The sequence below is a fragment of the Pleurodeles waltl genome, chromosome 12, assembly GCF_031143425.1.
Source record: "Pleurodeles waltl isolate 20211129_DDA chromosome 12, aPleWal1.hap1.20221129, whole genome shotgun sequence".
NCBI lineage: Eukaryota > Metazoa > Chordata > Amphibia > Caudata > Salamandridae > Pleurodeles > Pleurodeles waltl.
The window spans coordinates 560386247-560413296 of NC_090451.1; the positions used below are offsets into that span (position 1 = coordinate 560386247).

Here is a 27050-nt window from a genome sequence, read left to right on the forward strand (position 1 = left end):
TTCAGGCCTTTGAGGAAAATGGGATTGCCATCATTGAACATCAGAGAAGAACTCCTCTCTGCCAGAACAAATTGTTAAAGCTATGCACTGACCCTTCTACATCTCCCTGCAGCTTTCAGTATAGTTGACTACAAGACTCTCCTTTCTCATTTGAAGTCAACTTTTGAGCTAAGAGGTTTCCGACCTTTTAAATCCTTCTTAGTCAGCCGCATCCAACAGATGGAAATTGGACTCTCCACAATGAAGACAAAACCTGAAACACTCTGGTGCAAGATCACTGTACCAACAAGGCTCTGTCAACTGTGTGTCTGCCAGTATACCAAACGTCTGTCACTCAGTAAACTCATATAAACCCAACTCTTTCGACAAATATATATGTCCTAATTCCTTCATTGACTGTTTGATACACTACTTCTCTTCATCTCTAGTGTTCTGTGGGTTCTTCTGGTTAATGCAGCACCTTACAAAAACAATAAACCATTAAACATCAATGCCACCAAAGGAAAAGGTATGTCCTTGTTGAGGTGTGCTTGAAGCACTACTGTGCTAGATAGAGTGAGTTTCTGCCACTGTTCAGATGTGATAAAGAGAAGAATTTGTTGTTAAGACACTGAGGAGAAAGGTTTAAATCTTTTTTTTTTAATGGGAAACAGGATTTGATGAATAGAAGAAATCTTTGTTTAGGCACTGAAGAGGAAGAGTTAAATATTGTTTTATGGGAAACATGATCTCTGATTAATGAAGACCCCGGATAAGTGGTCGGCCACTGTTAGAAGCACGGTTTCTACTTGTTTCTTACTTTCCAAGGGCTCCATTTGTTTTACTGTGGGTACGGGGTACGTTCACACTGAATATGTTCATTTCATTATGAAAAATCCAGATATGAGGGCGTATTGTGAGTCTCAATTTTAGCTTGAGTTGTGCTTGTGTGGTCTTGAACAAGGAGCCTCTTTATAGGTCATAGAGCTATTGTTAGCAGTTTCAATCAAGAATGTGACATGCATGTAAGAGTAGAGGCAGTCAGTTTCTGAATATGCTATAAACTCTGTGCAATTTCTTTCCCTTTCTGCTTTGCAGTTTGATCTCGCGGATGTTGCAACGTGCCCCCAACCAGCGGGCTTCTCTGGAAGAGATTGAGGCGCACCCATGGCTGCAGGGCGTGGACCCATCACCAGCCAGCCGCTTGCCTCTACCCCTCACATCCTACAAAAGTGTCTCAGAGGAGGAGCACGAGGTCATCATCCAGGCCATGATTTGCGGGAATATTGCTGACCGCTCAGCTATCCAGGAGTGAGTATAAGGTCCTGAGTCAGTGTCCCACTCGGAGGGTGGGGTTGGCAGCATTGGGGACAATGAGCAGAATGTGCCCAGTGCTGTAGGAGTGTTATCAAAAGATGGGTAACAAATGCTCCCTTGACATTTAGCAGGTGAACAAGAGAGGCAGTAGGTTATTTTCAACAAGGGGTCATTTCTGTAGCTCGCTTATTGTTTCACAAAGACACTAATCACTGCAATAAAAAAACAGTCAGGGAAATACAGGTGACAGTGTTATTATCTGTAATTGTTTTTGCACTGAAGGCCGATCTACAGTAATAATATGCAAATACACCTTTGAGACCCCTTCATTTGCAGAGATCAACAGGATTTGTTGGTGATATAAAAATAACAAGAGGCATTTGCCAAGCTGCAGTGCATAAGGATTCATGCTGTTTTCAACAGGCCTCAATTTACAAGGTAAAAACTAATTAATAAGTATGGGTGTGGGAGAAAGCTGAGCATTTTTTAAATGTACTTAAGAATCTGAGTTTAGGACTACAGGTTGTTTGTCTCACTCTGAATTTGGGATTACCCTTAATAACAGGTGATACAGGCAGTGTTTTACACAATATGTACTTTGAAGTCAAAAATTAAGAGAAATGCAGTAGATAATACCAAATGTCATGCTATTGTGCGTTCCAACATACCCTACCTGTGTGAACGGACCCATTGTGCAAGACAGCAAATGCCGAAAAACAGTATGGGAACATAATTCTTTTAAAATTTGAATTGCATTGATTCTTGGGATGGAGCTAACAGCGTCAGAGGGGACTGGGTTGGGTTATCCATGGTAACCCAACAGATCCAAGCATTTGTAAAAAGTAGGTGCTGGGGAGAGTCCAGGGTGGTATGACTTGCATGGATCCTAGTATTTCTTCCCCAGAATGCCCTATGAAGGTCAACCTTTGGCAAAAGTCATAGAATTTAATCAATTCTGCAAGGGAAAAGTTCTGCAGTCTGTGGGGTTTGACAGTAGTCCTGCCACCCTTCTACACTCCTACTGATAAAAACACTATTTTGGTGGCCCAACCCCTCTGGAGCTCCTCCTGGCCAAGGGAGAATCCCGCACTGGTTCTCTGTCAGCAGGTCTGTCCTCGGTGCCATTCGGGCCCCTTGGATCTGGTGCTGGGTCTGGAGCAGTGCTGTCAGTGAGGCCACGACCTTCCCCAATGCCCGTTCCAGTGCTGTTGCCCCCGACGACACCCTGTGGTGGCCTGGGCCCCATCATTATACCTGACTCCGATACGGAACTGGATCGATGTTGCCTGACGCTAACTCCGGCCTGGTCCATGCTTCCAGAGTTGGAGCCAGTGCCTTTTTCATTTAACAGGGCTGGAGAGGGTGATGATTTGGAGGGGAATAGGACCTTTATGGTTACCAGTATGCTCTAGATGGCATAGAGGACAACTGGTACGAGTATCTGATGAATGCCAGTGGTTTGGACTCTTCACCAAACACTGGCCCTGTCTCTCCTCCTACCATGGCTACTTGACAGAGGTACACCAGACAGGAATTGACCCCTCCAAATCCTTACTCCCATTTTATGAAGCCTTCATGGATTTCTTACTTGGGGCCTTGTCCAAGCCGTGCACAGGGGTTCCTGTGCACAAGACAATTGCCCGCCGCCATTCTCCTACTCTTTGGGACCTCAGTATCTTTACCCAGCACCACACCCCCAAGAGCTTGGTGGTCCAAGCCTCCACTTCCAGGAGCAACCTTAGCACCTTCCCTACCACTCCACCTGAAAGGGAATCCAAGAGTCTGGATACCTTTTGGGAAGACGATTTTCACTTCCAACAGCCTAGCACTACGGGTGGTGAACTCTTTATGCCTTTTCAGCTGATAACAGTACACTGTGTGGGATTTGGTTGCGCAAGTGGTGCTTATGGTCTTTGAGGAGACCTAGGCCATGCTCTCTCAAGCTATTGCTGATGGGAGAGATGCACCAAAGTTAACCATTCGATGTGTACTAGACACATCTGATTTGCTGAGTAGAGCGATTTCATCGTCGGTGGCCCTGAGGCATGACATCTGGCTGAGAAACATTGGCTTTTCAGGAGATTTTCAGGACTTGCTCATGGACATGCCCTTTGATGTCTCTCACCTTGTTGATGAGAAGGCGGACTTGGCACTAGAGCATTTTAACAATAGCAGCACTACAGCCAGAGCCTTGAGCCTATCCATGATCCCTCGCCAACCCCAACCTTTTGTCCCTTTTGTGGCTATAGAAGAGGCCTCCAACCACATTCATACGCTCCCAGCCACCATGATCAACCGGTTTCCTAGCCTTTTCACGCCTTAGAAACGCAGTTCCCACAGACCATGTGGGAGAACTAGCCAGAGGTCTGTTCAGTCCATCACTCCCCCGGTAGCTGCAGCCTCCAAACCCCTTTAGTTTGCCCTCATGCCACCAAGGGCATCCAGTGGGGGGCAGGATATGCCATCACCTGCACGACTGGCAGTCGATAAAATCTGACAGATGGGTTTTACAGGCAGTCCTAAGGGGCTATTCCATCCTCTTTCTGGACACCCCTCGACACATGCCACCCACTTATAACCAGCCACCGGAGGACCATCCTTCCTTACTTCTTTAGGAAGGGTTGGCTCTCTTGCCCAAGGGAGCTATTGAGAGGCTGCCAGTATCAGAAGGAGGTTGTGGTTACTATTTTTGTTACTTTCAGGTACCAAAGACGGACTGAGGCTTTTCTTCTGTCACAGACCTGCACTTTCTCAACTTCTTCCTGAAAAAGAAGTTCAAAATGCTCACATTTGCTAAAGTCTTGTCTGCCCTGAATACTGGATGGTAGAACTGGACTTGCAGGACACATAATTCCACATCCCTGTCCTGTCTGCTCAGACATTACCTGTGTTTACAGTGGGTCAAGAGCACTGTCACATTGCTGTGCCCCCTTTTGGCCTTACCGGCACCCCTCGGGTATCCATTTCTTGGTTAGATTTGCTTGCCACTGCAGAGAACGCCCAATGTCACCAGTTTTGCATGCTGGAGTTTTGAAGGGGGTTCTCACTGGGAAATGCTGTTTGTCTCGAGTAGAGCTCTGGCCTTCTGTACTCTTTTCCACCAATACTATTCTTGCCTAGAGTTCTCAAGAAAATCAGGAACAATCGGCTCAAGTCTTTCTTGAGGCTCCGATTTGCGCATGGGGAATCTGGTATCCTGAGCTATTGATCATAAGCATCAGTCCTCTAGACAGGCTGCCTCTTCGGGAGGATCTTCTGTTTCAGCAACAGGCGCGGGTTCTGCGCCCAAACCTGTGCACTTTTTCCTCGTGTGGAAATTAAGCAGAGACAGTTGATAGCTTCCAAACTTTCTCCTGGAGTCTGCAGTGTTATTCTGGCAGCCAGGCACCCCTCGCTTAAAACGGTTTACGCTTGCCACAGGGACATATGGGTGGCATAATGTGCATCCAGGAACGTTGGCACTCTCTCTGCACCCCTTTCCCAATTTTTGCTATTTGTTCTGTTTTTCACCCTGCTCTGGGCACAGTTAAGGGATATTGGTCCGTCATTTTGGCTTTTTTGCAGTTGCCTGACCAAGCTTGTTTGTGGAAGTCACCTGTTAAAAGCTTCCTCAAAGGTCTCTGCCATTTGTTTCCTACCAGAGCATTTATCAGGCCCTAATGGGACTTAAATCTGGTGCTCACTTTCCTCGTGTGCACACATTTAGAACCTCTGTGCAACTGCCCAAATGTTTGTTTACCATCAAGACAGTTTCTTGGTGGCCATCACATCAGCCAGGAGGGTCAATTAAATGCAGACACTCCCTGTGGATCCTCCTTTTACCACTTTTTACCCCAGCAAAGTGGTTCTCAGGAATTGTGTCCTTTCTGCGAAAGTTTGTAACAGTTTTTCATGTAGGCCAGGCCATCACCATGCCAAACTTCTTTGCTCCACCTCATCCTTCTTAGGAAGAGGAGAGACTCCACTGTCTGGACCCAGAAATAGCATTGTTGTTTTACATTTATCAAACTAAAGAGTTATGTGGGAGGTCAATCTTCTCTTTATAGGTTATGTTGAAGCTAAGAAAGGGAAGCCAGTGCAGAAACAGACCTCCCACGATTGATAGTGCTCTGCATAAAGATCTGGTACACAATTGCCAAAAATCAACACCCTTAGTGTTTGTGTTCTTACTCCACCAGAGCCAAGTATGCAACCACTGTGTCAACTCATGGAGTCTCTGTCCTGGACATCTGCCATGCAGCACAATGGGTGTCACTACATACGTTAACCAAACACTACTTTCTGTACAGTCAGGTCCGAGTTATGGTTATTTTGCCCATTTGTTCATGCAGGACTTCTTGGTCTAATATATTTGCAGACCCATCTCTGGGAAGGTATTGCTGGGGTATCTATTCTAAGGTAAGGAATCTGTGGTTAAAAGTCTCCATCGGATGAACAAGATTCTTACCTTTAGTAATGCCTTATCTGGTAGAGACTCTACTTAGCCACAAATTCCTTACAAACCCACCCAATCTCCTCGCTCTGCAAACTGATTGTCAGTTTTCCCCATGGTTCCATGCTCCTGGCATGGAAAGTATCAAAAAGAAACTGATGTCAGCGGACTGGAGTGGCATCTTTGTGGGCACCGCACGTGTGAGTTCTGGCATGGCCGATGTAGACCCAAATGTGGCACCTACCGGCAGACAGGGGTACTGCTCGAAAATGTCTATGCAGTCTAATAACTGGAATAATTCCATGGTGAGGAATCTACGGCTAGTTAGTCTATACCAGATAAGGTATTACAGAAGGTAAGTGTCTTGTTCTACTCTGCCATTACCTACTGATACACTACAGTCACTATTATTACAAAATTTAACAGATTCTGATGTTTCTATTGATAGACAACAAGAACAATTTCATGGGAATAAGAGGAGAATGCTATATGGAATGCCTCCATTATGAATTTCAGTGATGAGGACCAATTGTAAGCCACCCCTAAAAAACGTCACCTCTTGAAGAGCCATTGTGTACATAACACTCAGTTATCCAGAGGAAAGTTTTATTCCATCATGCAGAAGGTGGAATGCAAATCTCAGGCATCCCCAAAGCATTCTGTTCCTATCAAAGGATGTGTGCTTCTGGATTTTGTGGTGGTATAGAGAGACAGAAAATGGGCACATATGTAGGGGAAAGGGTGGGGTTCGTCTCACACCCGTTAAAGAGAGTGGACAATAGAGTAGCTATGGGAGCTGCTATGAGTAAGTATGTTGTCAGTTTGCAAGCTCTATTGAGTATGTATGATATTCAATATACTTTGGATGCAGCTGATACTACCTGCTAAGAAGTAAGGCATGTTTGTGAGTGTCTAGGTTCAGATCTGATGTTTAGCAGCATTTATTCAATTTGCAATTCACTGTGGAATATCTAGAAAGATACAGAGATGGTAAGGTCCATGGGGTGCTCTGCAGCAACACAGACCATATTACAAATGTCAGCAAGCCATATGTCCAGTCCCAAGTACAAAGCAGAACTATTAATCACATTAAGGGTTTCACAAAACATGCAAGCACAACAGCATCAATTTCCACAAAGCCTGCAGATTTGGTGGAACACTTGCCATGACAGTACCAAATTAGGAGCAACAGGACCTTAAGTGAGAGGTTTCTCAGCCTTCTTGCATTGACTCAGATCACATACGCAGATTATCATACACTTATGGGGAAAAACTAGGGGATTTCCTACTGCTGTGGAAGGAGATTGCCTCATGCAAATAGGTACTTGCGACAATTCAAAAGCAATATTTTAATATGCCTCATCACTGCGTGTGAATGACACCTTGGTGGATGGGTTCTTAGCTGGCCTCCAGCTTCCAGGGCTGACGAAGGCGCAGGTAAGGGAACTGGAGGGAGACATACAATTGGAACAATTGCAGGAGGCGCTGTGGGGCATGCCAAGTGGTAAAGCACCGGGCCCAACAGTCTTCCGGTTGAGTTCTTTCAGATGTACTCGGCCACACTTATCCCTAGCCTATTGGAGACACTGTGCGAGGCGCACAGGAGGGGGGCCTTGCCTGTACATATGAGAAAGGCGTCAATAGTTATGATACAAAACAGGGGAGGGATCCGACTGACCCCAGTTCCTATCGACCATTGTCGGTGTTAAATGTTGATGTAAAATTGCTTGCTAAAGTACTGGCGAGTGATCACACACTTGGTGCACGAAGACTGAGGATTTGTGCCTGGGAGGGAGGACACATATGAATTTGTGGAGACTCTCCCACATGATGCAGGAAGCTACAGGCTCAGATGTGAGCTGCAGTGGTGGCCTTGGACATTGAAAAGTCGTTTGATACTCTGTCATGGGAGTACATATGGGAGGTGATGCGCCAAATGGGGATTGGGTTGAGCTTCCTGTCATGGGTCCGCCTGTTTTATGTGGCGCCGCGAGTGAGGGCACGCATTGGGGCGATGGTGTCTGACCCCCTTCATATAGAGCGAGGTACAAGGCAGGGTTGCCCGCTGTCCCCGCTCCTGTCCACGTTAGTGATGGAGCCGTTGGTGGTACAGTTTCAGGAGATGCTCCGAGCTTGGGGTATTAAGGTGGAGACCGGAGCGCATACTATTTTGTTGTATCCAGATGATGCTTTGATGTATGTAACGTATCCAGAGTGCCTGGTCCCTCTCCTGTTAAGCCCTATGGATGATTTTGGAGTGGTTTCTGCCCTTTGTGTTAAGTCGTAAGACGGTACTCTACCCAGTGGCATCCCTGGTTAATTTAGAGTTGACGGAGCTCCCGCAGGTGGGTCTGACATGGGAGACTGAGGCATTTTAATATCTACGTATACAGGTGACTCACTCCCCTCAGTTACAATATAGCTTGAACATAGGCATAGTGATGGATGGATTCCGCTCCTCTCTCCAATTTTGGACCACACTCCCATTGTCAGTTATGGGTAGGGTCGCCCTTGGTAAAATGATATTCCTCCCTCGTTGCTTATATGTTAGGCAGAAATCTTTCCGTCAACTGCTGCTGACGTTGCGCCAGATAGGCTGTTAGTGTCCCTGATCTGGGCAGGTAAAAGGAGTAGGGTCCGTCTCGAGGTACTGAAGATCGACATGGTGGACGGTGGATTGGGTATGCCGGATCTTTATTTATATTACATGGCAGGTCTGTTGCAATATGCGGCCCTCTGGAATGACGATGGACCTAACTGGGAGAAAACCCTGCTGGACAGGGCAGTACAAATAGCGGTGCTCCCGACACTCCTTATGAGTGGTACTGGGATCCCCATGGGCGCTCCGTTCATGGTCTCACAGGTGGCCAGGATATGGGTGCAGGCGATCACCCGGGTGATCCAGCGAGCGCCTTATGCACAACTGCTCCCTTTTGTGTGTATCGCAGAGGCAATGGACTTCTCAGGTTCGCAAGCAGGTGGCTGCAATAATGCGGGGGATTTGTATCAGAATGGTGCGTTTGTCACATTGGAGGAGGCTGAGGTACACTTCCCAGTTGGATGGGGACAGGTTTGCACTATGCTAGTATATCGAGCACGGCTCAGGGGATGTGGACCTCCTTCCCAGAGAAACCTTCAGAGTCCCACTTAATGCTGATATTGTTGGATCTGGGCTTGGCTTGGGGACTCCTCTCTTGGGTATATGCTACCCTAAAAAGGGATAGACGTGTAGCTATCCCAGGGTGCATGCACTGTGGGATGCAGATCTAGAGCTACCAGTGGAGGACAGGGACTGGGCCAGGGCATGCGCGTTAGTGCAGATAGGATCCACTGGCACAGTTTTGTTATTTGCATAGAGCGTATCTGATGCCACATCGACTGCATAGAATATTTCCGGCACAAACTGACAACTGCCGCCGCTGCGGTACTTCTGCCACTTTTGTCCTTATTACTTGGCTATGTGGATCCTTGCAGTCGTTTTGGTGTGAGATAGTTAAAGTGCTGAGAGCAGTCACCACAGTTAAAATAGAATGACGATGCTACACTGTTTGCTGGGATTGTCCCTCGCCCAAAAAAGGGCGAAAAATGACCTATAGGTTTGCACAGTAGGGGTTGATACTAGTGAAGCGCTGTAGTGCTATTCATTCAGCTAGCCCATCTCCTCCGACCCTTGAAAAATGGATGGCTGATATGGTGGAATGGGCAACAGCTGAGGAGTATAGACTCAGAAAGGCTTGGAGAGATGAGAATGCTGAGAGAGATCTGGAGGCTTGGAGCAACATGATTGAAATTCTGGGCGGTGAGCATGGGAAGGGAGATATAGATGGGCAAACAACCGGGAGCTTGTGTGACTCTGATGACCAGGAACAGCGGCCAGGTGGTGCAGCGCAAAGCTCTGAGTGAATGGCACTCTCGGGGAGGATGCCTGAAGGGGAGCGACAAGTGGAGCGGAGTGGGGGGGGGGGGGTGAGGAGTGGTGACAATTTTGGACCATCGGAGCTCAGTTTGGTGGCTATTTGGGGACTGGCGGGGGGAGCACAGATCTGTGATATATAGGGAATTGAATGGGATGGAACGGGTATGTATGGCCCTGTTCGACCTCCCTCCTGTCTGTGTAGCGACGAGGTGACAGCTTGGGAAGATCCCGGAGCTTGAGATACGGACACCCTGGTGCTCTCTTCTCCCCCACCCACCTTGATGGTTACTTTGGAAAAATTGTGTATAGTTTTGTTCGGTTACTCTGGCCCGCTTTGGGTGACCAACTCCCGCAGAGAGATGGTTGGAGGGGCCAGTAAGGCTCAGCGGGAGAGTTACCTTGCAGGTGAAGCAGTCTTCAGCCCAGTTCCAGGCTCTATGGGTGAACCACCATAGACAGCAATGGAGTGACCCGGATGCAAGGGATACAGGCAGCTGAAGGATGCTTTGAATGCTTGTCTGGTGGACGGGGATCTTCCAGGGGCCACCCCTAAGTCCACAAACACGGTGGGGTGACTTTGACAACAGATGTCAATGTCCCTTGAAGTCTGGGTGAAATCCAGCCAAAAGCAGTTGCCACTGGTCTCCGGTTACAGCAAGCTAGTTACCTGAAGCTAGTGTCCATCTTGGGCGACCAAACTGCACTCCAGTGACTCTTCCCGGTCCAGTAGACTCAAGGACTTGTTCTCCCAAGCTGCACTTCAGCAGTCTGTGGCGATGAAGTGATTGTTTCTGCAATCCAGCCAAGGCAGGCTTCTTCAGCTATTGTGGCCCTGGAGCTGTACAGGAAGTCATCCAAAGTGCACCTTTTCTGTCTGAAGCTCGGGCATGACTTTCCTCAAGCAGGCGCCAGAGGCGTAGTACTCTCTTTGTAAGTCGAAAGATCAACAAGTGCAATTCACTCTTTGATGCAGCCTCTCTTTGCCAGATCACGGGAACAGTCGGGCAGTCCTGCTAAGGTCCTCTCGAGTGCAGACATGATCTGAGGTCTGGGAGCCAGGGTTGCCACTTTTATGCCCACAACTTGCCCACAGGGTATACTATGACTACTAGCCAATGGGCCACCTGTTCCCCTCCTGCCTGATGACTACTTCCTGCAAAGTGTGGCATCTGGCTATCCCAGACTGCAATATTCCGTCCACTCCCAAGGAGGCAGAACCCTTCTATCAGTCTCAGTGTGCGAAGCTTGGTAGCCTACTCTAGAGGAGTGGCTACCTAAGGGCTACAAGCCCACATGAAAACTGGTTCAGCAATTATTTTTCACTATCTGTCCCTGAGACCGACCTGTCTACTCGAACAAAAGAGCAGCCCCTCATGTGTGCCACCATTTGCCTTCAAAAAAAGCTTCCCCTTTGAAGCACATCTTTTGGGCCTACACACTGTTTGGCTTCCTGCCAGGAAAAGATAGCACCTCTTCCAACGGCAGGCCTCTACTGTGTCCTTTCCTGGGGGTCATTCACATGTCTTCTCAGGAGGGCAGAAGGCTGTTTCTTGGCCAGCAACTGTCAATGGCCACTGGAAAACTTGTGCAGCAAAGTAGCAACTTTCTGGTTGCCTTTTACTGCAACGTTACATTAATTTTGATTTGGGCATCAAGTTGGGTTCAATGCAGTGATTCTTTTGATTCCTTGAAGTACCAGCTTTAGTAGTCCCATCCGGACGTTAGCACATCAGAATGGCCTGTGTGTAACCCTTCACTTGCCAATGGGGCTACTAGCCTTTGTATGTATTTATCCTCTTAGGTTTAGGTAAAATATGTACTTCTTTTTAATGTACAGGACCCTCTCTTTCGGCTTGACGGGCCTACTGAAGGGGTCATTTAAATATAATAAAAAGGAAGGTCTAGACTTTGTCATTAGCTTAAATGGCAAAGTTGAGCCGCTTAAAACTGCTCTATCAGTCTGTAGTTGCAGACTAGGAAACATGTTTTACTTTGTCTCACTTGTCGTGGTGAAATCAGAGCTGCAGGTTACAGGTCCTGGGTGTCTCTAGTACCACATACTAGGAACTTATAAGTAAGTTAACCTATGCCAGTTGGTATAAATCAATTAAACATAAGCTTTTCTGGATCAGAACATTGGCCCTGAGGTTTAGTTAACAGGCCTCAGTGCACTCTAAGTCGAAAAACCAACAGGATCAGTTCAAAATGTTAAAGGTGATCATTCAAAAAGAGACATTTCTTTGCACTACCAATACAAGTCCATAGTTTTACCATTCCTATTTACCAAATACTCACTTCTGTGATATATAGAAAACTGATAAAGATGTTAGGAATGATGGCTTCCTGCTAACCTTTTTCTCCACATACAAGACTGCTAATGTGCCTGCTGCAAAACTCAGTACCGTATCATGGCCTCAATCAACGGAGTCTGGAAGGATCTAATGTTGTTGAGCAATGTAAGACATTGATTTTTGTTGTGAAACATGTAGCATTTCCTGTTGGGCAATTTTTTGTGCAGATTCACTGCTGCCAGACACTGACCAAGGATTCCTCATTTAACAGGATTGAACAATCATTGTTAAAAGGGATGCCACAAGTACACAAGAGGGCACTCAAATGGCAGATCTAATGATTCATTTGAGACATATTTATGTCTAGCTCTCAATCTTTCCTCAAACAGCTAAGGAACAGTTAAGTTTTCATTCAGACAGGCCATAGGACTTCAGTGTGTTACAGATAGAACCAAGAAGAGGCTCACTCTATTTAGAGGTCCAAAATAGTACAACACATTTCGACATCCAATACATCGCACAATAGATCTTTTACTGGAAAAGGGATAAAAAATGTACACACAATGGGAGCTCACGAAGGAGGTCGCATTATATTTATCAAAAGGTGTGACATTTCTCAAGTACATCAGTGTGCCTGCAATGAAAAGAGAAACTGAGATGTCTCCACCTCAAAGTAGCCACAGGCCTCTGGGGAAGACTCTGTGGATACTTTGTCAAGGAATTTTTTTTAATGTTTTAATTGCACTTCTAGTGAATACTTAACATTGATTGCGGTTTTGGTATTTTTGACAACTTTATTTCGATATGGCTATCTGCAAATGTCCTCTCATGCTCTATCCTAAACTGAGTCTCAAGGGCCAGACCGGATAGAGACATCTAGTTGCAGATTCCGTTACCTTAAAATGTCCCCCAGGCATCAGTCTGGATCCAGAGATTTTTCTTGAGCAGTATCCCTGCCCGACGTTAGGTGGTGTTGATCGGCTCCGCATCCGTTGGCACCCGCGCCAAATAAGATTGTGTTGGTCCTATATAGGAGCCATCCCTATGCACTGACATCAGTTCTTTTCTTTATGCGCCAGCCAGTGCTGATCCAAAGAGAGCCACCCCTCAGTCATTTTTGACTGCCCTTTTTAAAAACTTTTTGTACATTTCTTTTCGAGTTGTGCAAATTCTGGTGCATCGAGGATGTCATCTAGGAAGACCGGATTCAAGACGTGTGGATCCTGTCATCGGGTGATGTCAGTGATGGATCCGATCCACTCCTTGTGTGCCTTTGGTGTTTGGAGTGCGACCATGACCCAAAAGTATGTTCCAAGTGTCGGTCCATTCATCTGAAGCCTTTGAGGATGCGGTCCCTGAAGCTGAGGTCAGCCCGATGCTCGACTTCGCGTAAGCAGTGACGTAACAAAAGCCCCCGTAGTCCTTGTGGTGTGGGGGGCCCGAGCTCCAGGGTGTTCACCTCAGCACAGCACTTGGCCAGAGTAATCCTAGAGTGGGGGCCCCCTCCAAGGGTCTTTGAAGGGGGCTCACGCCAGTTTTGTTATGTCACTGCACATGAGCCAAGGTCCCAGTCGAGAGAAAGGACCCGGGAGCAGCTGCAGAGTCACCCATAGTTGTCGTCCCACTCCAAGTCTTCTGGATGATCAGGTAAGTCGAGGCACGTGAAGTCGAAGAAAGCAAAACGTTCTTCGACTTCACCGTGTCCGTCGGCCGACAAGATGAGGGAGCAGAAGCGTCGTCATTCTAGGTCTTCATCTGCAGATCCTTTGTCTGGACCGACTCCACACCTCCCCGAGTTTCTGGGAGCCCGAGCAACTTGGGCCCATTTAAAAGAAATTTGAGGCCATGCACCTTATTTTTGGGCAGTCTGACTTCTTTGGAGCTCCCTCGGGCCCTGCAGAGTCGGAAGGGGCCCCGCAGAGTCAGAAGGTTCTGCACTGGTGGCTTAGGCCTCAGCTCAAAGGGGTCCCATGCATCCAGGCTTGGGTCCGGGACGGCGTCGGTCGTGCCATCTCGACCTTCCCCAATGCTCCCAATGCCACCTGGCGGCATTGTCCCCCATCCTCCTTGCCGACTCTGACACATAGCTGGATGGGTGTTGTATGATGCTTACACTAGTGTCAAGTGGAGCCGTGCCTCCTATGTCGGATCCTGAACCTGTTTCTTATGGGCTAGGGTACTGTGAGGAATGGGAGGGATCACTGGCCCCTTAAGAATACCAGCTCCAAGACCTTTTTGACTGGCGTGCAGACTTCGGTGAAGCCAGTGGACTGAACACCTCCCCAGATACTGGCATGCTTAGTCCTCCAATCGTGGCTACGAAGAATGTTGATTCATACTCTATGGTGGTGTGAATAGCAGCTGAGGTCCGGGACCTTGAGCAGCCTTCATTGGCAGTCAGAACTAACCTCCTGACAGGTGCTTCAGCCTTGAGCTTCATCCTCCAAATCTCAGCTCCCCTTCTACGAAGCTCTTACAGATGTCCTACTCTGTACCAAGTTCAAACACAGGCTCCTGTGAAAAGGACAATTTCCAGCAGCCATCGCCCTGCTCCGGGCGACCCAAGTTCCTTCATGCAACACCCCACCCCTGAGAGCTTGGTTATCCAAGCCTCCAATTCCCAGGACGTATTCCCTTCTGCTCCCCAGGATAGGGAATCTAGGAAACTGGACACACTTGGGAAGAATATGTTTTCTCCCGCAAGCCTGGCATTGTGGTCCGTGAATACTGCATGCTTTTTGGGCTATTATTCCCGCACCCTATGGGATACGACTGCACAAGTGCTGCCACAGGGCAGTACTCTCCTAAGCAATTGCTGATGGGAGAGGCGCAGCTAAATTAAACTAAAGTGGGCCTAAGGTGCCATGCCTGGTTGAGGATGTCTGGCTTTTTGGGGGATGTCCGAGCCAATCTTATGGACATGCTCTTTGATGGCACTCGTCTCTTTGGGAAAAAAAAGCAGACTCTGCGCTTGAGTGCTTCAAGGATTCTTGTGCTACCACCAGGTCATTGGGCCTCGTGGCAGCCCCTCGCCCTCCTCAGTCTGCTTTTCGCCCCTTTCGTGGGTAAGGAAGGGGCGCCCTACCATGTCTATTCCCGTCCAGCCACCATGATGTGCCTGCTGCCCAGCATTTGTGTGGCCGGGGACGTGGGATCCACTGACCTCGTGGATGAGGGAACCAGCGGTTTAACCAGTCCACAGCTCCCCGACCCCCTCCTCTGTATCTATCTCCAATTCTTCTAAGTCTGACTCATCCCCACCAGCAACCAGTGAGAGGCAGGAACCACCACGACCTGCTCTGATGGCAGTGCATCATGTCAGACATGTGGGTTTTGCAGATAGTCCAAAGGGGCTGCTCCCTCTCCTTCAAGATTATCCCTCCACCCGTGCCACCACCCTACGATCAGATGGTGGGAGATCACTTGGCACTTCTCTGGGAGGAAGTTAAAGCTCTCAAGGCCAAGGAAGCCATAGAGAGGATTCCTGTGCCAGAAGTAGGTTGTGGTTGGTATTCCTGCTACCCAAAAAGGACAAGGGCCTCCACCCTATCCTAGACCTTTGGTCCCTCAATCCCGTCCTCAGGAAGGAGAAGTTCAAAATGCTCACTCTGGCTTCCGTTTTATCTGTCCCTTATGTTTTATCTGTCCTGGACCCAGGAGACTGGATGGTAGCATTGAACTTGCAGGACCCTTATTTCCATATTCCTGTCCTGCCTGCCCACAGTTACTTGTGCTTCACGGTGGGCCACAAGCACTTTCAGTTCTCAGTGCTCCCTATACCAGCTCCCGGGTGTTCATCAAGGTGATGGCCACAGCTCATCTGCCCAGGTCAGGGTTACAGTCTTCCCCTACCTCGATAACTGTCTGTTGAAGGCAAGCTCGCCCCCAGGCTGTTGTCTCCACTTCCAGATTACAGCAGACTTCTTGCATTTACTGGGGTTCACTGTAAACGTGCCAAGTCACACCTGACTCCCTTTCACCAGAGCTGTTCTGGACACAGTGCAGTTTCAGGTTTATCCTCCTGAGTCCAAGATATTCAGGCTATGATACTGATGTTTCAGCCTCTATCCTGGATTTTGGTGATAATGACTCAGAGGCTGCTAGGTCTGATTGCCTCCTGCATCCTGTTGGTGAATCATGCTAGATGGCATACGCAGGCTCTGCAGTTGGACCTGAAGTTCTAGTGGGCGCAGCATGAGGGGAATCTCTCCGACATGGTCCAGATTTTGGAGGGAACTGTGCAAGATCTGCAGTGGTGGGTAACAAACTGTGATTGGGTCAGAGGCAGAGCCCTTTCCCTTCCCCAACCAGAGCTGACAGTGGTGACATATGCATAACTCCTGGGGTGGCCATCTGGGAGAGGCAGAGATTAGAGGCATCTGGTCTCTGGCGGAGACTCCACATCAGTCTGTTGGAGCTTTGGGCGATCAGGCTAGCAATGAAAGCCTCTCTTCCCTCTCTCAGGGGGAAGGTAGTGCAAGTGTTCATGGACAACAACACCGCCATGTGGTACTGCAAAAAGCAGGGCAGGATGGGGTTGTGGACCCTTTGTTAGGGGTCTCTACGTCTCTGTATGTGGCTGGAGCAATATTTCCCTGGAGGTTCAACATCTGGTGGGCTCTCTGAATGCCAGAACAGACAAACTCAGTCAACAGTGCTTATCGGATCACACATGGCATCTCAGTCGGGAGGTGGTGCACAGTCTCTTTCAGCAGTGGGGAGAGCCTTGTTTAGATCTGTTCACCTCCGCTGAGAAAGCGCAATGTCAGCAGTATTGCACGCTGGAGTTTCCAATGGGGCAATCTCTCTGCGACACTTTTCGACACAAGTGGAACTTAGGCCACCTGTACACCTTTCCGTCCATACCACTTCTGCCTAGAGTTCTCAAGCGTATGAAGAATGACCAGGCCCCTAGTCGTGTTTGTGGCTCCAGGCTGGGCACGGAGAGTCTGGTACCCCGAGTTACTGAGCATGGCCATCGATCCGCTCATCAAACTGCCCCTTCGGGAGGATCGTCTATTGCAGCAGCAGGGGTGGGTTCTCCACCCGAACATGTCCAGCCTCTGCCTTCTTGCATGGAGATTGAGTGGCGACATTTGACAGCTTTTGACCTTCTGCCTGAAGTCTGTAATGTTATCTTGGCAGCCAGGCATCCCTGCACCAAAACGGTATACGCCTGTCATTGCAATACATTTGTGGCATGGTGCACAGACAAGTCTGTTGACCTCCTCTCTCTCGAAGGTCCTGTTGTTTATCCTTTCTCTGGCCCAGCAGGGCTCTACTATGGACAGACTAAAAGGTTATTTATCAGTTATCCCTGCATTTTTTAGGTTGCCTCATTCACCTTCTTTGTTTAACTCTCCTATTGTTACTTAGTCATCTGTTTTCTACATCCTCATGCAATATGCCCCAATGGGATTTGAATTTGGTTCTAACTTTCCTAATGTGCGCTCCTTTTGAGCCTCTCCAGGCTTCTCACCTTAAAAACATCCTTTCTTGTGGCTATTACATCTGCCTGCAAGGCCAGTGAGCTGCAGTCATTGTCATCTTAAAATCTGTGCACTGGCCAAGAAGCAACCACCTGAAGGTTTGCATGGTCATTCTACCGGAGCTATGGCTGGGACCACTGCATTAGTACATGGAGTTCCAGACCTTGACTTTTGTCAGGCAGCAACGTAGTAATTTCTGCACACATTTACTAAACACTACTGCCTGGCCAGTCAGGTCTGTAGGGACAGGTACTTTGCCTGTTCGGTCTGGAAGGACTTTCTAGTATGAGTTTTGGTATCTATTCTAAAGTAAGGAATCTGCAACTAGATGTCGTTATCAAATGGACAAGTCACTTATCTTCAGTAATGCCTTACCTGGTACAGGTAATTATCATTAATTACATTACATTATCTAGTTGCAGATTCATTACTGACCCACCCATCCTCCCTGCTCCCTGGGTGAAATGCGAAGGTAAGGAATCTGCAACTAGTTATTGTCTACCAGATAAGGTGTTAACAAAGCTAAGTAACTTGTCCATATGTGTATGTCCTGCACAGTTGCTAGATTATGTTGTACCATCACATTTAACACAAATATTATTAACATAACATAGTCAAAATATGGGCTTGGTTGGGCTCTTGAGTTGTTAGCCATGTTGCATATTATCGTAAGAGGAACTTCACTGTATTTTATTGGACAGAAGACCTTTCAACCCAAGCCTGTGGGCACGATAAGCAGCCTGTACAGTGAGCATGTAGGCTATTTCCTGTTGTAAAATAAAGTTAATCCAGGAAGAGAGGGAAATAATCTTGCAGTTCCCCAAGTGTCCTATTTTATAGTGTGTAAGGCATCACAATGAGATTACCAGGTCTATGGGAGTTGTGAGGCACCAACTGCAGCCAGTTCACTCTCCGCTTTCAGTTATTAGTTTGGAGTCCCTAAAATCGTTGTGTCTCATGACGTTGTTTTGTTAGTGTGTAATAATCATAGTTTGGTAGAATTGTCTACTGGGGTGGGGTTGCTCAGGGCTGTGGGTCATCAATGGTGGCATTAATAAATAATTCCACTAATTCATCACTGTTTCTTGTAGCCTTCTGCCTCGCTGTACGTTGGACCTCACCTTTCTTTTCAGCATAATTTGTCTCCTGCTGCCACCATTTTATAGTGCTGGGCACCATTTTGGATTTGCAGTTCATGGCTAAGTTTAATTTTGCTAGTAACAGCATTAAGTCTGAGTCTAAAGCCCACTTTTCTCTTTTTCTGTCTCTGCATCACTCCTAATAGACACACCTCAGATCTTAGGAGGGTTTCCTTCCCATGGGTCACCTTCTTCCAGTACTGGGCTATTATTGGGCATTCCCAAATCGTGATAAAATCCCGCCCCCCTCAAGACAACCTCATTGTCAACCCTCAAGACAACCTCATTGACAAGAAGTAACCGGACCTGGGTATATTTTCACCAATTTCCTCAGGGTGAGGTACATTTGCTTAGGAAGTTGAACTAAATCAGCTTCAAACCTGTGTTTATAGGCATTGTAGGGGTTTGTTGCCGTACAGTGCTCTGTTAGTTATCCATTCATTTCTGAACAAGTTTTGCAACCCATTTTTCCCTAAGCTTATGGGTTGTTTCAAGTTATGCAGTAGAACCTTATAAAATCATGTTATCACTTTTCCTCTTACTCGAAGTAAGCAAGTTAGAAAACACCTGGTTTGTGTTATGTTCTTTGTACCCCTCCCTCTCTCACATTCTTGGATTTCTGCCACTATTCTCCTATTAGTCAAAATGGAATACTTGTTAAGGAAATGCCCGTTAATAGTTCTTAGTTTAAGGGTACTTCCATTATCTCAATCTTCCCACAGCACTCCCTTAGCCATAGTCTAGATGACCAGAGTGCCCTCTCGCTCCCCAGCTTGCAAGCTCAGTAAGCCTTTGCCGGATAGTTTAAGCAAGTAGTTGAGCAATGATTGTATGCGTTGTTAATACTTTTTCCAGCTAAGTTTGGCACAACGAGGTAGTCTTGGGAGTCCACACAGTAAACCCATATTTCTTAGTAATAGTGCAGTGACAGTGGGAGATTCCGTGTATCACAGAGTATATTTAGTCCTCCGTATGGGAGTCCACGTTCTCCATCTAGACCCTCACTGCAGCTGCAGTGTTGCATAGTATAACTCGAAAATTGGGACACTCAGCCCACCTTCATCACTTGCATATTGGAGTTTACACAGTAAAGTCCTATATCGCTGCAACTATAATTGAGATCAGTTTTCGAAGGAACAAGCCAGTAAGGTCTAGTGAGATTTTGAGAAAGTAGTACAGTAAGCGAGGTATCATTCATTTTAATGAGGGAGATTCTTCCTTGTACCAAAAGTGGTAGCGACTTCAAAAAATCCACACAGTCCTTCAGAGCTGTGACGGTTCTGCCCAGATTACCTTCTGATGCATAATGCTCTGCATGACGTATTTGTATTTCAAGGCATGATAACATACCACCTTCCCAATGGAGGTTCACAGCACCTGCTGTTGCCTCATGTACTGCTCTTTCTGGTTTGGTAGAATAAACAGATTCAGACAGTTAGGATGCAATCTTGACACTTCCTTCAAAGGATTCTAGTAAGATGGTTGGTGGTGCAAGGTCCCAGTCTAAGTAAAGACAAACATCAGGATGATCTCTGAATATAATGATTTTATATAGTGCTAAGTGTATACCACATTGAACCTCCTGTACGTGTATTATGGCCACCAGTGGGGTCCATAGCTGTCACAAAAACTAGCAGTGACAGGGTGCAGCCCTGCCCTGTGTCCAGCTGGACCTGGCACGCCTCTGATAGCAAACTGCCTGTATGCGCTTGTACTGATTGACCTATAGCAAAGTTATGTTATAGCGTTCGTGGTGTCTGAAGCCCATCTGTTGCTGTACTGCAAACATCTAATACCAACTGAGGGAATCAAAAGCCTTTTTGAGGCCAACTGCTGTTACTGCAGAGTTTGGACACTTCACTGGAGCAGCTTTGAAAATATGAAACAAATGTCTAATATTCAATGCTTATTGTGGTCTGGGGCAACCCCTTCTGGGTCGGAAGAACAGCCTTTAGTAACACATCTACTAGATGCTTAGCTATCACCTTACTGATAATTTTGTAATTGCTGTTCAGCATCGAGAGGGGTGTTAGAATGCCATGTCCAGACGGTCTCTGTCGGGTTTCAGTATGGAGACAGCCAGCACCTCTCGAGTCAAAGTCTGTTAACACAAACTTCTTTGATCTGACAATATGACGGGTACCCATGGCTCAGCAGTTTAGCCCTTCTAAACTTTCATCCAAGACCTCAAATGTTCTGCCCTATAGGGGTCTGTAATAATCTGGAAACACCTGGGTCGAGGATACTTAAATTTTTGTGTATTTCAGTGGTGCTTTCTTAGTGTTTTCTAAACCTTTTGAAATCAGTGCTAAATAGTGTTTATTCAGCTGCCTAACTGCCAAAATATATTAAAAACTGTGTTTTCCATTGTTTACAAATTATGTTGTTTTTTTGCAGTGATTGTCATAAAGCACATAGTTTATCTTGTGCAGCTGTTGTGTAAACATTCATAGCTGTCAAGTGTTTCCAGGCTAATGTCTCTCTTTTAGTCAGTCCTGGCCTTTTAACAGACATCACATTGTATTCTAGGACTTTACATTTTGCTGTTAACATTGTTAAATATAAGCTCAACATCCCAGTAGTAAAATGCAGTTGGGTAAAAAGCCAGGATTTGCTATTGGTACCACACATAACAATGGAATACCTTTCAGCATTGAATTTTGTAGGTATGTAGAAAGGCTTGTGTCATGTTTTCACCACTATCATATGTGCACTCTTTTCACAGGTACATGTCATTGCACCTTGCATTGAATCTTTAAAGCCTGTGGAGTATGGCAGAGGACCTGCTGTCAATACAGACTTGTTAGAAAAGTGGACTGGTGTATCAAAGGGTTTAACTGTGGATAAATGGGATACTACCTATTGGCCACGATTCTTGTGAGCCATTCATATCACCAATCAGTCCAAGAATTAAAAACTGCCAAAAGATCAAAATGAATGTAATATTCATAGATTCTCTGTACTGTATAAAATAATTAGCTCAGACCTAAACGTGCCTCTAATCCCTGCATCTTTAATCCAAGTTCACAAAACTGGATGAAACAAAAGGAAGAAGAAATAATATTTAATGACACTCCTAAACAGCAAAACTCAAGCAAAATAACCTTAGACCAGTCTTTCTTGCTGCTACCTTGTATGACAGAGTTATACATTGTTGGAACCATAAGGGAGCTATAAAAATGGATACTACCAAAGAGAGCAGTAATTTCTTTTTTGATAATATATTTTTATTGGTTTGTTTTATACTTACAAATCTTTAATTACGTTTCCTTTCTCTCCCTCACCCCTCCCACCCAGTTGTTCAGGTCGGATTCCTGTGCTCCTTTCCTCTAGGCGCTGTCACTTTGGTTCTTGCTATCGATTGTTTATTGTCTGGCATAGAGCAAGCCTGTTTGCTAGTCTGTGTTATTGTTTTCAGTTGAGTCGGATTCCTCTGTAGAGATGTCCTGGTCATGAGAGTTTCCTATTGGGTGTTTCATACGGTCTATCAGATTGTCTCATTGTTGTGCCCTCTCTGCGTTTCCCACTCCGTTTGCCAACTCTAGGCGTAGCGCCTCGCCTTCTGCTTCAGCCCATTTAATCAAAGTGTCTTTCCACGTTTGAGCCCTCGGTCCTTTGGGGTCTTTCCAGGGTGTTGTGATTTCTTTTCTTCCTAAGATTAATGTTAAGTCTATGAATTTAGTCTTCATTTTTTTTCAGTGGGGTCTGGGAAAGTTTCCTAGTAGGGTTACTGCTGGGGTTCTCGCCAGTTTCCTTCCTGTAATCCTTTTGGTGTCTCTCATTACCTCTTCCCAGTAATTGTTTAGCTCTCTGCAGGTTCATAGCATGTGCAGTAAGTCTGCCGCTAACTCTGTACATCTAGGGCATGCGCTGCTTGTGTTTTTATACATGATTGTTAGTTTGGTTGGGCTCAGGTATGCTCTGTGGTATATGTAGATGTTGATCAGTTTAAACCAGGCATTCCTAGATACTTTGTAGACTTGGGCTGTGATGTTACTCCATTGTTCATCGTCTGTGTTTCCCAATATCTGCCTGCCATTGGGTTCTTAGGGTTTCTAGAGAGGTCAGTGCTTCTGTTTGCAATGTTTTATATATTGTGGATATTGTCTTTCTGTCTCCCCCTATTGTGCAAATGATGTGGCTTCCTGCGTGTGTGGGTGGTTCCCTTAGTCCCTGCTTCCAGTGTCGCTGTATCAGAGCTGTTAAGGAACATCCCGGGCGGAACCCCGCAGTGTGCCATCATGTCCATATATGTCATGAGCTCTCCATTCCTGTATAGGTCTCATATCATGGTTATCCCTTGCGTCTCTAATTTCTGGATCCCTGCTTTTGAGCCGCCTACGGGGAGTAAAGTCATGAATCTTAGGGGGAATTTCAGTGTATATGGGGACTTAACTCGCGCACGATGCAGGGTACGCTTCCAGCATGTGTTTATGACTTGATGTTCCAGTGATTTTGTCTCCTTCCTACCCCCCTTGGGCTAGTAGTATCCCCGCAAGAGCCGGTGATTTTGCCTCTCTCCCTGGGCTTTCTGCTTCCATCGTTATTACAGTGTGCCACTCTTTTGCCAGCCACTGGAGATGTCCCGCCAAATAGTATAGTTCCATATCAGGGGCTGCTAATCCGCCTTCCGCAGTGGGCCGTTGCAGTTTATGCACGGCCAGTCTATGGCGTCCTGTTCCCCCCCCCCCCATATGAAGCTAGTTATAACGGAATTGATTTCCCTAAAGGTTGCTCTGGGTATCAGCACCGGCAGAGTCGTGAAGCCATATAGCCTTCTGGGCAACACCACCATTTTTATTAAGGCCACTCGCCGGTCACGGAGAGGGACAATGTTTTCCAGAACTGGGTGGCTGTTTTTAATGCCCGGACTGCTTGGTTTACATTTTCTTCTAGCAGATCTCCCAGTTCATGATATATTTGTACGCCTAGATACTTAAACCTTGCCGGATACTATCCCAAGTTTTGGATGGTTGTGATCTGGGGGGGTCCCTTTCTGAAACGGGAAGACATGGGATTTCTGCCAGTTAATATGGAGTCCTGATACTCTCCCGAACCAAAGAGAGCAGTAACAGCCATGCAATACTGCACAAGCAATAGCAGTTCAACTGTCAATAGTGGCAGCACCTCTCCTCAAAGGGTCCTACTTTTAATGAACCCTAACAATTTGTGAACCAATCCCAACTGATAAAGAGAGCGCTACAAAATATGACATATAAAACAGTAAATCATTGTAAAATATATATAAATTGTGCAGAGCAGTCCTTAAGAATTAGTGATTCTTCATTCAGTCCATTAGTGTAGTGTAATAAGATTTATTGTTTAGTTACTTAAAACCATAACAAAGGTGAAAAAGAGGCAAACACTTAAAAAAAAAAAAAAACACTTCTGATGTTACCAAGTAATCCTCGAGTGATTATGCACATTGTCCAGTCGTTTCGATTTGCGCTTCATAGGAGCTCGTTTTTAAAACATAATAAAGTGTTGTTACTTAAGATTTTGCTTGCTCCAGTGTGAGTAGAGCATCGCTAAATGCTATTATAGTTCACTGTCAGGCATTGAGCTGTGAGCTAACCACATTTGAATCACAGGGGGTGGAGTGCTGATTTATTAAATCTTGCTTTTGTGACACCTGCAATAGAAACTTCACCAAAACACAATTAAACTGCAAGTCCCCAGGTGCAAAGCACGCCATCACTTCTTGTCTCTGTGTCCGGAGGCCTTTTTCATTGAATTTGATCTTTAGTAGGGCTTTTTGTTCTAGTACAAGATGATTGCATAAGCAGAGGACATGGTGGAGGTCTTCTGTGTCCTCACCACACAGGCGATAGTTTAAGAATTGATCCTTTATTTGTCTCGAGAAGCCCTGGCCAAGGTATGACTATGGTGTCAAAGACGTGTAAGTGTGCAAAGTCATCCATGCATGAGACCTCCGTGAGAAGGCTGCTTTGTCCTCCAGTAGTGAATGAAGCCTAAGTGATTTCCCAGCTGCTTTCTTAAAGGCGTTGTGTGGGATTGGGGTCCTCCACAGGTCAGTGAGCCCGGTCTTCTTAAGTGAATCATCTAAGTGGATTCTGAACGGGGAGGTGTTCTTGTGTTCAAGCTCTTGCCACATATGGTAGTTAAGAGTGCCCAGGGAGGCACCACAGGCTTTGCTCCAGATGTTTATGTGGGCAATGCATCGAGTCAGGGATTGGTTCAGCAGACCGAACTCCAGTCTCAGTTGGGCAGGGGAGGTGAATCTGGGGATGTTAAAGATCATCTGGTAAACTTTGCTCACTGTGTGTTTTAAGATATCAGAATCCCTGCGTCTTTGTACTTTACTCCTGTATGTTATTGTGGGGAGGAGCTTGGCTTTTAGCACTTTTAAGAGGCGGGTGTATGAGTACCCATTCAGAAAGGTTTTTAGTATTTTTTGAGATAGCGCTATGGCTAGGCTTTTTCCCATTAGGCTTTTCCTTTGATGCACAAAGTTCCCCCGATTTGTCAATAACAACTCCAAGATATTTATACTTGTCTGTTTGAACAAGTCGTGTCTCACCCCAAAACCAAACTCTCGAGGGTGCCTTTCATCTAATTGACAGTGTGCGTGTTTTGCCAAAGTTTCCTGTCAAGGCATTAGTGGCTAAGTAGTGCTGAGTGGCGTTTAGTAGTCTCTGAAGGCCTGTTTCCGTATGGCTGATCAGTACGAGGTTGTCGGCGTACATGAGGCATGGTAGTTCAAGGTCCCCAATTTTTGGAGGGTGCGAGTTTGTGAGGGTGAGTGCACCCGCTAAGTCTGCTAGATATAGATTGAACAGTGTGGGGGCCAAAACGCAGCCCTGTGTTAGGCCTTTGGTAGTAAGGATCCGCCTTGAGAGATGAGTGTCTGTGCCAAATTTTATCCGGACCAATGTGTCCATGTGAAGGGCTATTATCAGGCGTAGGAGTGGATGTGGAAGCCCCCAGGTTTCAAGCTTCTTCCACAGCAGATTCCTGGCCACAAGGCCAAATGCGGCCTTGAAGTCAACAGAGCATTGATGGAGCTGACATTTCAGTGTTACAGCTTTGTTGGTTAAGAGGACAACAGCCATGATCTTCGTTATGGTGCCAGTATGTTTGGAGAATCCTGTTTGAGTCGTTTCAGTCCAATAATACACAGGACCTAGACTGTTGAATCCCAAAGTTTTTTTGGGTTCGCAGAAATAAAAATGACTCATTCTCTCTCTCACTTTCCTTTATTTGAATGCCATTTTAGTTTGTGGTTGTGAATGTACACTGGCAAGGCTGTATCCTCTTTGATGGGGTTTTATCAGTTATGGTAGGTTTAAACCTCAAACAGGTTAGCCTAGCTATATTTTTCCCCTGCTGCCACTCATCCCATAGGTAGTACGAAAGATGTATCAGGTATCCATGACAATAGTTCTTGTTGCTCCCACCTGGGCAGGGCAGACATGGTACTAAGGGCCAGATGTAGGAAAGGTTTTTCACGTCGCAAACAGCGAATTTCGCTGTTTGCGACTTGCAAAACCCACATCGCGATGCCCAATTCCCGTTTTGCGAGTCGGTAACCTGGCTACCGACTCGCAAAACGGGACTGCGAGTCGCAATTAGGAAGGGGTGTTCCCCTTCCTAATTGCGAGCCGCAGGGCGATGCTGCATTGCTTTGCGGTCGCAAAGCAATCGCAGGTACCACCAGTGTCACACCCTTCCCCTTCGTGAATGGCCTGGAAAACATTTTTTCAGAGCAGGCAGTGGTCCTGTGGTCTGGAAAAAATGAAACTGAAACGTTTCATTTTTTCATTTTGTAATGCATCTCGTTTTCCTTTAAAAAAAAAAAAACTGCTTTATTTAAAAGCAGTCACAGACATGGTGGTCTGCTGTCTCCAGCAGGCCACCATCCCTGTGAATGCTGCGAGTCGCAAGGGGGTCGCAAATTTCAACCCACCCCATTAATATTAATGAGGTGGGCCTTTGCGACCCCCTTGCGAGTCGCAGATGGTGTCAGGGACACCATCCTGCATCCTGAATTGCGACTCGCAATTCTTGACATTTGTACATCTGGCCCTAAGAAACTAGACGCCAAATAATGAGAGCTTGCAATGCTAGTTATTGATCCATTTCAAGCAGCAGTCCAAGACAGTATTAAGTATTACTAACACTTTAAAAAATCTGGACTGGCATATATATATATATGTTCGATGGCATGTGTAGCTGCAGATACACATGCTGTGCACATCCCGCCATCTGGTGTTGGGCTCGGAGTGTTACAAGTTGTTTTTCTTCGAAGAAGTCTTTTCGAGTCACGAGACCGAGGGACTCCTCCCATTTCGACTCCATTGTGCATGGGCGTCGACTCCATCTTAAATTGTTTTTTTTTCCGCCATCGGGTTCAGACGTGTTCCTTTTCGCTCCGAGTTTCGGGTCGGAAAGTTAGTTAGAATTTCGGAAAAATCGTCGGTATTGTTTGCGTTCGGTATCGGGTTAGTTACAACAGATCGACACCGA

The 27050-nt window shown here is 46.4% G+C and overlaps 1 protein-coding gene across 1 annotated transcript in view; it reads left to right on the top strand.

Annotated features, from left to right (window-relative positions):
• The window catches only part of LOC138268210 (SNF-related serine/threonine-protein kinase-like), a 262877-nt gene that overhangs the window by 197007 nt on the left and 38820 nt on the right, over positions 1-27050 (top strand). The window contains exon 4 of the mRNA XM_069217650.1: positions 1078-1290. Within this exon, the coding sequence (XP_069073751.1) occupies positions 1078-1290 (213 nt within the window). The remainder of the gene's footprint in view (positions 1-1077; positions 1291-27050) is intronic.